Here is a 14,331-nt window from a genome sequence, read left to right as displayed (position 1 = left end):
TTAGAGAAAGTACCACTTATTGTTTGTCTAAGTTCTCCACAAGACTTTTCCCAGCAGTTTTTGACGGACTAATACGATATATCATATCATAAAATTATATTTAACCTGCCACCACATATTCCATGGTGCCATTACCAACATCCGAGTCACAACACCGAATCGCCCTTCCCAAAGGCATTTTCCTCTATAATTATTAATTATGTTTTTTGCTGGAATATTTATATGGCTCGCTCGCCCAGTCGCAGCTGTGGCTATTGTGCTGAAATTTATTAAAAGCCTTAATATCGCAAGGACAAGCTTTAACATTATTCAAGCTGATTTAAATTTAAGTGAGTTATTTGGAAATTCAGAACACAGATTTTTTTATGTTAGATTGAAATAAAAAAAGATGGAATGTTTTCTTTTATTAAATTAGGTAGACCGACTACAACAGCACGGCAAATGGTAAGTGGTTACCACCGCCAATAAACATTGAAACTGTAACAAGTATTAACCACCCCTTTCATCGTAAACGCTCAACCAATCTTTACAAATCAGCTGTTAAGTCCCTTGTGCTTGTAGTTAAGCTGACTCACTCGCCCTTCAAACCGGAACACAACAATATCGAATAATGTTGTCTGGTGGCAGAATACGTCATGAGCGAATGTTTTCTACGAGACGGGCTTTCATAAAGTTCTACCACCAAGTAGACAGATAGACTTTAATTTTAAGCAAGTTACTAGATATTTACTAAATTGAGTAAGTAATCGCTATAATTTTAACATCGCATTGGGGTTTTATTTTTTTTAGTAGCCGTTCCGTGGAATTTCTCATTACTGCTCCTTTCCCGTGTATCGTATAGTATCCTTAAATAAAGGGGATATTTAATGGTAAAGGATTTTTCAAATGTAAAGGTATTTCTCAAAGTATATTTTATTAAACATATTCAACAACAACCAACCACTCTGGAACCAACCAACCGCTGGCTTTTCCGAACCGATGTGACATAGAAACCTTTGCTAAAGGAACTTATTCCTTAATGGCCGGCAACGCACCTGCAAGCCCTTCGGTGTAGGTATCTATGGGTAGTGGTAGTCACATTCCATCAGGTGAGCCACCTGCTCGTTTGGGCACTCTTACATAAAAAACTTACCCAGTAAAAGTTCCTAGAGACGGTTCGCTGACACTTCTTAACATCACGTTAGCTTAGTATAATCAACTTAATGAAAATCCTCAAGAAATGTAATACTAGACAAATCTATTGAGCATGGCTTAATAGATCTTGATAATTGTATTTTTATTTTATTTTTACTTCAATATATGTAAGACTTTTTTTGTTCTTTAAAGTACCATAGACAAAATAAAAGATAAAAATCATAAATAAAATGTGTTCCCACATATTTTTAATAGATAGATATTATCAATGATTTTTGTTATAAATAGTTATGATTATTTTTTATGCGGCTGTTATTAGCTATTCCATGCTGTAATGGTTAGTACAGTCGCTGTTTTTAATTTGGATTTATATATAGTCATTTAAATCCTCGATGTAAATAATTCAATTGTTTTTCTACATTTCAAATTTAGTAATGCTAACAGTTTAGCTAAAACTTTTTAATTATTGTCCCCATCCATCCTGGGTTAAGGTAAGGTCTACTCTTTTTTTTCATATTTTTTTTCTCTTTTAATTCATATAATTTAAATTGATGAATACACAAGTGGCAGATTTTCATTTAAAATTATTAACTTCTAAAATTGCTTATTTCAAAGATACATAATACGTATTAACATAGATACACCTTTTAATATGTTTATAAAATAATAAGATAAATTCAGTTTAATTTCAAGTTATATTTGATGACAAGAAACAGTTATTTAATACTTATACAACGAAACTGCGGTTGATAATTTGCATGTGAATACTAAAATATATCATACATAGTAGGCAGAGGTGTTAGTTCTAAACCGTTGATTAATAGGACACAGGAGACAGACTAATCTGTGAAGCTTGGCAATTTGTCACTAAACTTGTAGCATTAACTAAGTTAACTATTTTCAACTAAAGTCTCAATTTCACTTACTAATTATAGAATTTGAAATAAAGTGGAAAAATGTTACGAGCTAGTTGCACTACGTTTATTTAGTACACAAATATGTACATTAATAAAATGTTCAGAACTTTGGACTTCGTACGTTTTATATTGATTATTAAAGTATGAGTTTAATTTATTAATTTAAAACGTAAAAAGAAGTTACGTTCATGAAAATTAATCAGTTATTTATGACTTATAAAAAAATATTATAATGAAACCAAATGAATTTAAATGTTTTAAGGAGTCAAAGCAAATAAAAAAAAATATTTATATTTATAATACATACACCTTATCAAAATATAGTTTACTTTAAGACTATTCGCTGGCACCGATTTCAAATATAGCTGATTAGGTATGCTAAATAACAATAAAATAATAAAAAAACAATAATTATATTGTCTTATTTTTTTTTGTATGTTAAGCTGTTGACTAAACTTGCAGAATAAACTGTAAAATAACGATCTATAAGTACTCGAAGCACATATTTAAATTAAGTAAATTTATTATAGACTATTTGAAGTGTAGTCTTAAGATAAAAAAATAACATTATTATAATTTATTTTAGTGAAGTAACGGATTCGAAGCGCCACTAAGAGTTTTATGTAAACGACTGGATTTCCGTTCTTTAAAATCCACTCCATCTGATTGTTTTCCTTTCTATCTAAATCCTACCGAAGACAGATAAAATCCAGACAATCGTGAAACGTTTATTCGATTTAAATCGAAGAAAAATCGATATTCAAATTCGGTTTACTCATATACGATAAGCTAATCGATAAATGTACTTCGGCTACTTATACGTGTTATCAACTCGACCCAAAACTTCCTTTGGGTAGCCCTGATAATACTTGGAGGGACCGTTTTCCATCAAGCTGGATTTCGGGAATAAAATTTGCATACAAACGTGTTATATACGGTAATATACTTAGAGAAACTCGTTTTAGAACTAACATCTGGTTTCGGTAAACTTTTAGGTACGATTGTGTACGATAATAAGTATGTTATGATAATTTTTAATATTTCCATATTAAAATTTCAGTAATATTATTAAAAATACTTTAAATATATAATTATAATCTCATAGTAAATTATGTTAATTAGCAACAAATACGTTATTTGAATGACTGGGTAGTAAAAGTGTTACATAAATTAGTACTTACTATTTGACCCGACACATGCAAATTGCCTGACGATGTTTTTCTTCACCAGCATAAGATAAACAGTAAATTCAAATAAAGCACATTAAAATCTTTATCGCTTGGCTGGATATAAGCATGCCCATATAACCACGGCGCCACATTTTATCTTATATACATTATATACATATATAAATTGGATTAGAGGTGGCAATGCCTTCGGGTACAAAGATTTTAATTTTAACAAAAAAAAAACTTATTTGATTCATACGCGGTCGAGAATCGCAGCTGATATCATAATAACATAAAATAGTAATGTTTTCTTCTATGTAGAATGACTGCACCGGACGGCGCATTAACAGTCTGATCTACGCGTATCTACGAAAAGATTTAATTAAAGTGCTTTTGAAGACCACATCTAACTGTGTATTTATACCGAAGCAGCACTGATACAACCCTAAAGTGAACATCGTTGGTCGAAAGCACTGCAGTGCGCAATTTATATAACACTTTTACTACCCAGCCACATGTTGCAGCGATTTAATGCGCGCGGTCTAATGGCCACGAAAATCCTTTAGAATTAAAGAGAATTATCTAGAACTACTCTGCAACTGTTTCTATAATATTCTGAGGAATACTACGTTGTTATTATGAAGGGTTAAAGTAGAATTGAATATAGTATTCTTGGTACTATATTGGAGCGTTGAGATTTTAGAATTAAGCGTTGAGATTTTTACGTATAATTTATTTCTAAAACGTTTTATTATTGCTTCTAGTAACACTAAATACGGGGCATATTTTTATTGTTATTGTTATTAACTTTTATGTTATTTATAAATAACTGTGAGCTTCGGCTTCACACAAGTAACATTAGGGTTTATTATATATATTAAAAGAAATAAATCTATAAAAAAACATACAATCTGTATAATAATTAATATAATAATATATATATATATATATATATATATATATATATATATATATATATTATATATATATATAAATAATATATATATATATATATATATATATATATATTATATTATATATATATATATATATATATATATATATATATATATATATATTTTAAATTTGAATAAGCCTTAAATTTATTAATAAGCAAAGTTAAATACATTGTACAGAATATTATTTATATTTATTAAACGGATACGATATATAAAAGAAAGCCTGGCTTATTGATTTTCCACTCAAGTTCTATTAATGCGATAATCCTGTTACCGTCTAATTGCTCTGTCAGCTTTTAGACTGGATTACTGAATGAAGCACGTTCATAATAACATTGTCCTTCTTCAATCTACTTGGCTATTCTCAATACATTAATGCAATATATATTAAACAAATCCCATTATGATTACATATATTCGATATTTATTGGTTACTGGATATAACTATGTAGATAAAGAGCAATGAACTCTCATTAAGTTTTTATTATTAATAGATTTTCCAAGTTAAGAATACAAATACAATATATAATGCTAGTAATATAGACGATGCCTTCTTTCGTTGAACATTTTAAATATTTTATATTGTTGTTAGCTTACGGATTGTTTTTAAATTTTAATTGCATTTTAAAGAAATTGCCGAATAATAACAACAAAATTTCAATTAACGCTATTTAAATATTAAAGGTGCTTCCCCAACTGGTTGATCAGCCTCAATCATATTTATTCATCTTGTCATATTTTATTTTTGTTGGAAATCGATCGGATTGTTTGATGTAACACAAAATACGTATCAAGTACGTCTTGCTTAACAATTTGGCGGTCCAAATTGTTAAGCCGACCGACCGATTAGATGAAGAAGCCTTCATGAAACATGATATAAAGGCAACGAATACTCCATTAATTTTAATTCTTTAAGGAAAGTGAAGTAATGATAAATTATATTTGAATTTATTTAACGAATTTGGGAGTAATAATGGAAGTCACTCTTTGTTGATGTGCATTGGAGTAATGTTTTACATAAGATTAAGTTTCAAAAGATAATTAGAACAAATAAAAGTTTTTGTTCCGTTAAATTGGAACAATAAAAAAAAATTGGGTTTTCTGAAAATGCTAACGACAAAATAAATGTACTTATATACGAATAAAGTAATAATAAAAATATGAAAGTCACTTGTAAATCGGTCAGTCACATCGAAATAAGTTTGGAATAATTGAATTAAATAAAAAATAAAACAAACGAAAAAATAATTTAAAAATAAATAATTATACGTAGAACATCGATTTTTATTTAACTTTATCACAGTGCGACTCTTATCTTTGACTTGTTATGTAGCTCAGCGTAATAGATCTTTAGGATACAATAGGATATTATGGCGTCACTTCATTTGACGTAGCGTGCTTATGTAATTATTATTATTATTCCAAACGAAATAATGTGTTAGTATAGTATGTGATAATCAATGATAAATATAATATATATAATCAATGAGTGATTATATTTGCTTGATTTGCAAAAATATGTCAACCCAAATAGCAAATACATGTTTTTGCTATTTGGGTTGTCATGTATACCTACCGTGTTTTCAGTTAACATTAACCGCGTTAAAATATGCAAATCTTGGCGGTGACTACACTTAGTTCGCTCAGTACCTTCACACCGCTCATGCATTTATTGTTTTGTAAATAACAATTTGTATATTTTTTTTTTTACAATGAAATCGTCGATTTTTAACACTGGCTAGTGTGATCGCGATATTTCAACTAAGAAATCCAAATTAAAATTAATTTTATTATATAGCTATGAGGTTTTTTTAAAGATCTGATTTTCATTTGTTTTCCCGTCGTTCAATCATTCTTTGATATAACAGTTTCTGCGGCCATTCGCTTCAACGTGGCTTTGTATAATCAAACAAAGCGATATCAAAGCGAGGGGAAGTGCTTTTAATAATAGAAATATTTTTAGATATGTAACCACTTCAATATAATTACATACTAAATATATATAATTCTTTTATTTGTAGAATCGTCGACTTGATTAAGTACTTTTTTTAAAACACCTATACTTATAAATGCGAATATAACTCATACAGAGTTAAGCTAACCTTTGAACTGAATTTGGTATGAAGCATGCTTGAATCCTAAGTAAGTATGAAGGCTACTTTTTTAAACCTAACGGTAACCGCAGTTGGTGTTAAGCCGCGAGTGTAGCAATGGGCAAAACTTGTAATTTATATTTGTCTTTTTCCTATTAAGTACTTTCGAGGATTCTTGTGATTAAGGAATAAAAGAAAAACATGGTAATATAAATAGACAATATTATTGTAAAAATTTTTGTATACATATTAATATGTATAACGGAATTTTCTAATTAAGTTGACTAGATATTTTTCACTAAATGTTTTGGCAGTGTACTTCAACTTCCCGAGTCTTGTGAGCAACCTGTGAACAAAAAACGGATCTCCTTTAAAAATATATAACAAAACTATATCTGATATATATCTTAGGTGTTTTTGTTATTCCTTTTTTGTTAAATGAGAATATATCATTTTTAATTACGTTAAGAACACAGGTGACCAAAGTACCATCTGACTTTTAGTAATTGCGTGGACCAGATATTGGCACGGCAAGAAATATAATTAAACTGTCAATACACCAAACACCAATTAACCAACTAATTGGCAATTGGTATTGGTTCTGTTCAAGCTAGTCTGGTCCACTCATGATATATTCTACCGCCAAACCAACCAGTGAGCCAGTGTTCTTATAGAAACAATGAACATAACATTTTAGTTACCAAGCTTGATGGCGCATTGGCAATGTAAGCAATGGTTAATATTTCTTACGGCGTCAATGTCTATGGACTTACCCTGAGGTTGTCTATTAATCTACCTACCTATTTGTAAAAAAATCCCAACCAACAGCTACAATGAGCATAAAACGATATTAAAAATCTACATAAATTCATATAACATCATATTTATACAAATTAAATTCATTAAATTGAAACAGATTTATGCTAGAAATTAATTAAGAATAGTATAGAATGTTTGATGAAATAGGATTCCTGTAATAGATATATTAATTAACGTGCCAATACTAATTAAACCGATGCAAGGATATGGATTCTATTTGACGATAATAATTAGTCTTCGAATGAGTTATATTGAAATATCAGAATTAATCCTTAAAGTTGCATTTATAATATGAAAATAAACATATATATAAAAGTCGTGTTTATCTAGTGAAAAAAAAGTTACATCGTTCTTTTAAAACCATATACCCGTAAGTGGATACCGTAGTTCTATTATCTAAGAACTCACATCGAATTTCACACGAGTAATGTTGAAAACAAACTCACAGTGATAGGCTAATTTGATACTTGTAACCTTAGAACGTTATAGTTTGAAAAGTCAATGTCGACTGTCACTTTAGAACAATTCACAATCGTGTTATGTGAATAGCCTGACAGTTTATTGCGTGATATTTGTTTAGCTATTTTAAGTTTACTAAATTCTCATGTTATTTAAGACGGTTTATTCGAAATTGTATGCTAAGTTTATAATAGTTTTATTAGTAATTAACTTATTTAGTTATTATATCCTACATTATTCTATTTGTTTTTAGTACTTTTTACGTAAAGAGATAAACATATTATTAAAATATATATTATATATTTTTAAGACTTACCGTGATCAGGGCAGTAATGTCGTCGGCGTCGGCGTCGTCGTTGAGCCTCGCATGCGTCCACGCATGTTTCTTCTATACATAAATAGAATAGAATAGAAATATTATACAATTATAAAAAGAATTAAAAGAAATATTTGATTAAAATTGAGCTACTTCAATATTTAGATGATGAAGCATTTTCAAAATATATTTATTTGTGTACGTTATTTTGATTTTAAAATAAAGTAAATAAAAAATAATATGTCAATCGTAATTTTTTTTTGAAAGGTTCAAATAGTTATGCAGTGAGTGGTTGCGTTGAATACACTTTTAGCACTATTAAGAAGTAAATTGACACGTGAAATTGACCAATTAGTGCCCGAAACTTGTGGCTATTGTAACAAAAAAATTTAATTGTTTTGTTTCAGCTTGTAAATAACAACAGCTACAAATCAACATTTTTAAAAATAAAACTAACCTAACAACGTTATTTTCCTTTTCAATTAAGAGTGAAATTTTAGCTACAGTAATTATTACTTTGTTGCAGCACATACTCGTAGGTAAACTTTAGTATAAAATATGTATATAATGATATTGTTGTCCAAACTATATCCTGAGTGTCATGTTAATTAAAACTCAGCGTAATAAATTAAATATATTTTTAAATTTATAAGAAACACACAGTAATATACTAAGAAAATGAAGAAAAGGGTATCCTCTAATATTGTATTTTTATATGTTGGCATTTATTATAGTCTATCTGGAGTATTGAATAGCTCGTCACCATCACAACAGGGTGGATGTGCAGGCGGCGCGGCGTCATCTTCATGTCGGGCCAGCGCGCGCAGTTGCAGCGTGTAAGCGCGCGAGCCCCCGCCCGGCAGCGCATCGCCACCCGCGAACGTTGCGTACGGACTTATTTCATACACGTCTACGACAAAGTACAACGGCATTACTAAAATTCATATTAAGGTCCCGTATCCATCAAAGTGGAGACATGTGGATCACACACGCTCACTTTGATAGTTACCGGATCTTAAATAATACAACGACACGAACTGATATTCAATATATTTTCATTTAGTAAGAACTGAAATGACCGATGTATTTATTTATTCTTTATTGCAAACAATTTACAATTTATAAGAGAACAATAAGATCATTAAGTATGCAAAGTGTAAATTTTATATGCAATGAAATTTCATAATTACTCAACTCGTGTTCATAGTATTTATGTGACTTACTCCCAGCTTCCCAAACGCTGATCATAACCAAATTTTTCAGATGCTATATATTTCCTATTATGTTTGAATACAAAATGCAACCTATTGTGTTGGCTTATAATTGAGTTTTTTAGCTACTAATAAAACAGTTTACTAATAGAATAATAAAATTTCCAACAAATATCTTTCAAAATTTAGTGTTATTGTTAAAACCTGGCGGGTCCGGAGGTAGTTTGGGTGTAGGGTGCGGGGGCGGCCGGTACGTGCCGCAGCCCGGCTTGTCGCCGCTAGTGATTACACGAGCCACTGCCCCGTCGCTTCTGTATAAAAGACGAGTTACCTTTATAAAAATCTTTAAAAATATCAAGTTATCATTGACCTTTCATAAATAAAGGTAGTGTCCGCGAAATCGTTTAGGTGAATTTCGTAATATAACCTATTTGGTGACATTTTGTAATAAGATATGTTACCTGATCTCAATAATAGATGGTAATATATTGTCATTATTATGTATCCAAGTTTTAAACCGAAGCACAGATAGGTAGACAGATTAGTCTATGGTTTGTCCCAATCAAATGAAAATATATTTCATTCTTTTAGGCTTTTAGTTATTTTGTATTTTTTTTAAATATATTTTATATATTTACATGCAATTATTAGTCATCATTTTGCAACATTCAAATGTTACGCTACCAAATCTTTGTAACCAAGAAAACCCGGCAAGAAACTAAGTAATGACTATTTCAATCAATTAAATAACATAGGTATGTTAATAAACTATTACCTTCTGAAAATCAACAAATACTATTGTTACACATTTTCATCAACTATTATTTTATAATAATTTATTTATTAATCATTTTTAATTTCCGACTATTTACTTAATTACACGAAAATAATGTTATTTTGCAAATGTAAATATTATCGTGATATATCGATCTGAATGCCACCAACTAAAAATATGACGTCTATTAGTCTGTCTAGATTTCAAAAATGTTTTTCTACTGCAATAAAGGATATTGTTTTTTATTGTTACAATACACTATCTGTATTTCTATTTGCAGGTGCGATATGTGAAATATTGCCTTTGATTAAAAATTTGCACGAGTTTTAAAAACAAATCTCCAAAACTGTAACATTTTCTGACATCACTATTGTGTTTTGATTATCATAACCACCATGACCAATATCATAGTTTGTAATACACGATATACTATACCGAACCGAACCGAACCGAAACAGCCTGTGAATGTCCCACTGCTGGGCTAAAGGAATCCTCTCCTCATTTTGAGGAGAAGGTTTGGAGCTTATTCCACCACGCTGCTCCAATGCGGGTTGGTGGAATATTGGATAATTGGATATACTATAATAGACTTTGAAATAAAAAAAATGTATGTGAATAGATTTAAAACTGAAGTAACAGCCCGAGTTGAAGGCCTCCTTTTAAGGGGGTTTGGACTTTATTTTAACATGCTACTACACTGCGAATTAGTGGCAGAATTCCGTTCGACATACGAAGGATTCCTCACGATGTTTCCACCGATCACGAGATGAATCATAAACAAATTATGCATAACATTTGAGCCTGCGATCTTCATTGAAGATAAATGTATCACAAGCGATTATATATAAACATTACCAGGTAAATAGCAAACATTCCATCAACATTAACGTGAACAAAATACACGTCTCCGTGTTAAGCTCGATGCGCAACTAACATCCATCACACGTGTTTATACTCCGAACACCGTACTAACGAAACTATAATGCATCCATTTTACGACATCATATTGTAATAAAACATTTATAGCCTTGTTTGTTGAAATACGATTTTGTCGCGTAATATTTCTTTATGTGTAATAAAACCTGCGTTTATTGTAATAGAAGGTCCGTCGGATTTCCGATATATTAAGAAAGGCATAGTTCTAAATTGGACGTGTAATGCAAAATATCGATTTTGAACTACAAGCCATGGCGAGTTTTTTAGAAAGTTTAAACTATTTTTTTTCATATCCAATATCTTTCACTACATTATTACGAGATACATATATTCAATTACTTTAATTATTTTTTTCTCTACAAAATAAATAATATTAACGGTATTTTTATACAGGGAAAGAAATTATGTTTCAATTAAATTGTCAATAAAAATCTTAAGTCAGCTCGTTGTCACTTGGAACAAAAAATATGATATTTTCGTGCGTACAAAGAAACTTCTTGCGTCAGCAACGTTCATTCAAATTGTTCTTTTATCACTTTTCGGGTAGTTTTCGTACTGATTTTGACTCAAATACTCAAATACTCTTTGACGAGCCGGTTGACGTGGTTGGTAGATACTTGCCTTTTGCGCCGCAGGTCGTGTCGGTTTGATTCCCACCCAGGACAGATATTTATATTTATAAACATGTCTGTTTCCCCTGTGTTGAATGTAATTATCTATATAAGTATGTATTTACAAAAAAAAAGTAGTATAAATAGTATATCAGTTGACTGGTTTCCATAGTACGAGCTCTGCTTAGTTTAGGATCAGATGGCCTTGTGTGAATAATGTCCCAGGATATTGTTATTATTATTAAAATAGTTGTTTTTTTATATATACTCTTTTTTATTAAAATAATATAATCTTCTTTTAATTATACCTAAATCAGCCTGAAAGCCCTTGGAAAATTCTCATTTTCTTTTTAAAATATATATTATTATGTTAAAATAATTTAGGTGTAAACTCTTTATTTCAACGACTACACAATTCATTTAAATTACGAATCAAGTCTATTTTATTGCGCGCCGTTTTCAAAAAGTAGTTAAATTTTGATTATCAACATCATATTCTCATAAATCTTAGCATAGAAAATTAAATATTTCAACATGTTATACGCTGGTTACGAGAAGGTAACCCATGAAATCCTAAATCCAAGAATCGAAAATATGTTTATATATAATCTGTAAGTCTATTGTCACAACGACTACAAGAAAATATTTATTTTAAGTCGCTTAAATTATAAAGTTTGTCAGTGATGGCGCGACGGGGATGTAGCAAGTGATATGCGACATTGATTGCAATAGTTATGACATTTAAATGATATACGCATCAAAATAGCATATCACCATACGTCGGTTTCAAATTCAAACATTTCGGTGAGATACGACGTGAGTCCTTAGAGAGTGGTAATGCGGGCGGAATTGCACAAACCCCTTCCAATGGTTATAGCTGTATCGATTAAATTAAGTTTAATCACTTTTAAGTGTTCAATTGATTACAATTCAACCGAGCTTAGTTTAAATAGAATGTATTGTTAAGAATAATCTACTACTATTGGAAGAAATTGTTAAGCAAAATAAGCTTCGAATGCTTTACAATAGAGGCGGAATGAAAGCTACATAGAAGGCTTCGATACACTTTAAAGTAATATTAAATAATACTATGTAATGGATTTTAATACTTCAACAAAATGTTACATCTGAAGTATTATATTCAACAAATAAATAGATTCTTAAATAAAACTTCTTCGAGCTTTGTAGCATGCACGATTTTCGCAAACAAGCGTCTGATGCAAACTTGTAAGTATAAAATAAAAAGTGTATTGTATGCATTTGTTTTATTTTTAATATTTTTTATAATATAGTATCAAAAATAACCATAGTGTTAGTTCTCTATTTTCATAGAAATTCGTCTTTTTACACAGATACAAAATTTAATTTAAAAAAAACTATGTTTTTAGAATTAGTTTCGCATTACATGAAACTATCGCACACCGCAGGTTGCGTATGTATAAATGGAGATCAATGAAGAAATACCACAAATATACTACACGTATTAATCTTACAAAGACTTTGAAATTAGTGCACTTTGACTTCGAGTACTTGGACAATTGAAATAAACAAGTACATTTTTTTCTTTTTCTCATTAATCTACAAATAAAAATGATATATTTAAATTTACAAATCGTATCAAAGCTTATAATACAGTATATGTGTCGCACAAAAATGCTCTGCCCATTAATAAAATTGCATAAATTAATTAAAGCTTTATCTTAACAATAGCAAATCAATTAATTATTGCCAAAATAAATGTGCAGAGAAATCTGAACCAGGTGTAAACGAATTACAGAGATAAAAAACAAAAATAAATCTGTATCATTACCTTTTCCGCCTCAAAAGTATAGCCAATATAGTCAATGCTGCAAGAGATAGCGCTGCACACAAAGCCAATAACAATGCTAGTTCCCCAGCAGTTGCAGGAAAGGGAGCGTCAACTTCCTCTGCGTAACTTCCCTCAGCCGGCGTCGTTGTAAACTCGTACACCTCACGAGTCCAGCCAGCTTCGTTAGACGCACGTGCCGCTACACGATATCTTGAGCCTGGGTTTAATCCTGTATAAAAATAAATACATAAGAAGTTGAAGGATACATACAATGATACTGTATTTAGTTGCGGTATAATCAATCAATCCAGTGAAGAAAGCGTGCAATTATTAGACAATTTTACTTAGTAACATGAATGTGATTGCGTTGTTAGTGATAAAACATATTAGTTCGAGTATGACCTTACAACTGAAATCCTTTGATTTGATTTTTAAGCGTACTTCCAAATAACACGCTCTTATTTAATACCGTAAAGGACAAATGTCCTTATAAATATTACATATTATATAAATATATTATTCTATCCAACGGATACAAACGTAGTAAATGCACTAGACTTATAAGGCAATAAAATTATTATTACATTCATAAATGCTTAAAATAATATCAAATATTACAGGCTCTTATTAATTAAATGTACTAATATCTTAACTAAAATTAATTATAAAAAAGTACAATAAATAAGAGTTTGGGTTTAAGAATTGAATAATTTAGTTAAAATAATATAATATGACTCACCACCTAAAATAACCTCTCCTCCAACCGGCACATCTCTTGCTCCAGCGACCCCAGAACCAGCCCATTCTAATTTTAAAGCCACTGGCCCACAACCACCATCAGACCACATGCTCGTATCAAATCTTGCATGTGTGGCGTTTGCTCTTATCCATCTTGTATCTGGTGGCGCCGTGGGAGGACCCCCAGAAGTTCGAATAGATATTTCAGCCCCTGGAGCTCCACCAGCTGAGCCATAAGCTCGATATGCCGATCCACAACGGAGACCTGTTAAAGTTACTGGTCCTGGGCTTGCTGATTGTATACGCCATTCACCCTTAAAATATTTCTTGCATTATTGCTCCTTATAATAATCCTATTTTTCCTTAAAACTATTGGTAGCAATA

The 14,331-nt window shown here is 30.5% G+C and overlaps 1 protein-coding gene across 1 annotated transcript in view; it reads right to left on the bottom strand.

The window, feature by feature from the left end:
• Nucleotides 1-6,477: 6,477 nt before the first annotated feature.
• The window catches only part of LOC126770750 (cell adhesion molecule Dscam2-like), a 56,641-nt gene continuing 48,787 nt past the window's right edge, over nucleotides 6,478-14,331 (bottom strand). Inside the window, exons 29-34 of the mRNA XM_050490286.1 lie at nucleotides 13,949-14,261; nucleotides 13,210-13,438; nucleotides 9,282-9,388; nucleotides 8,630-8,776; nucleotides 7,867-7,938; nucleotides 6,478-6,618 (exon numbers count right to left, since the gene is read on the bottom strand). Of these exons, the coding sequence (XP_050346243.1) occupies nucleotides 6,593-6,618; nucleotides 7,867-7,938; nucleotides 8,630-8,776; nucleotides 9,282-9,388; nucleotides 13,210-13,438; nucleotides 13,949-14,261 (894 nt within the window). The 3' untranslated portion in view covers nucleotides 6,478-6,592. The remainder of the gene's footprint in view (nucleotides 6,619-7,866; nucleotides 7,939-8,629; nucleotides 8,777-9,281; nucleotides 9,389-13,209; nucleotides 13,439-13,948; nucleotides 14,262-14,331) is intronic.

Source organism: Nymphalis io, chromosome 9, assembly GCF_905147045.1.
Source record: "Nymphalis io chromosome 9, ilAglIoxx1.1, whole genome shotgun sequence".
Lineage (NCBI taxonomy): Eukaryota > Metazoa > Arthropoda > Insecta > Lepidoptera > Nymphalidae > Nymphalis > Nymphalis io.
This window is presented reverse-complemented; position numbering and strand designations above follow the sequence as displayed.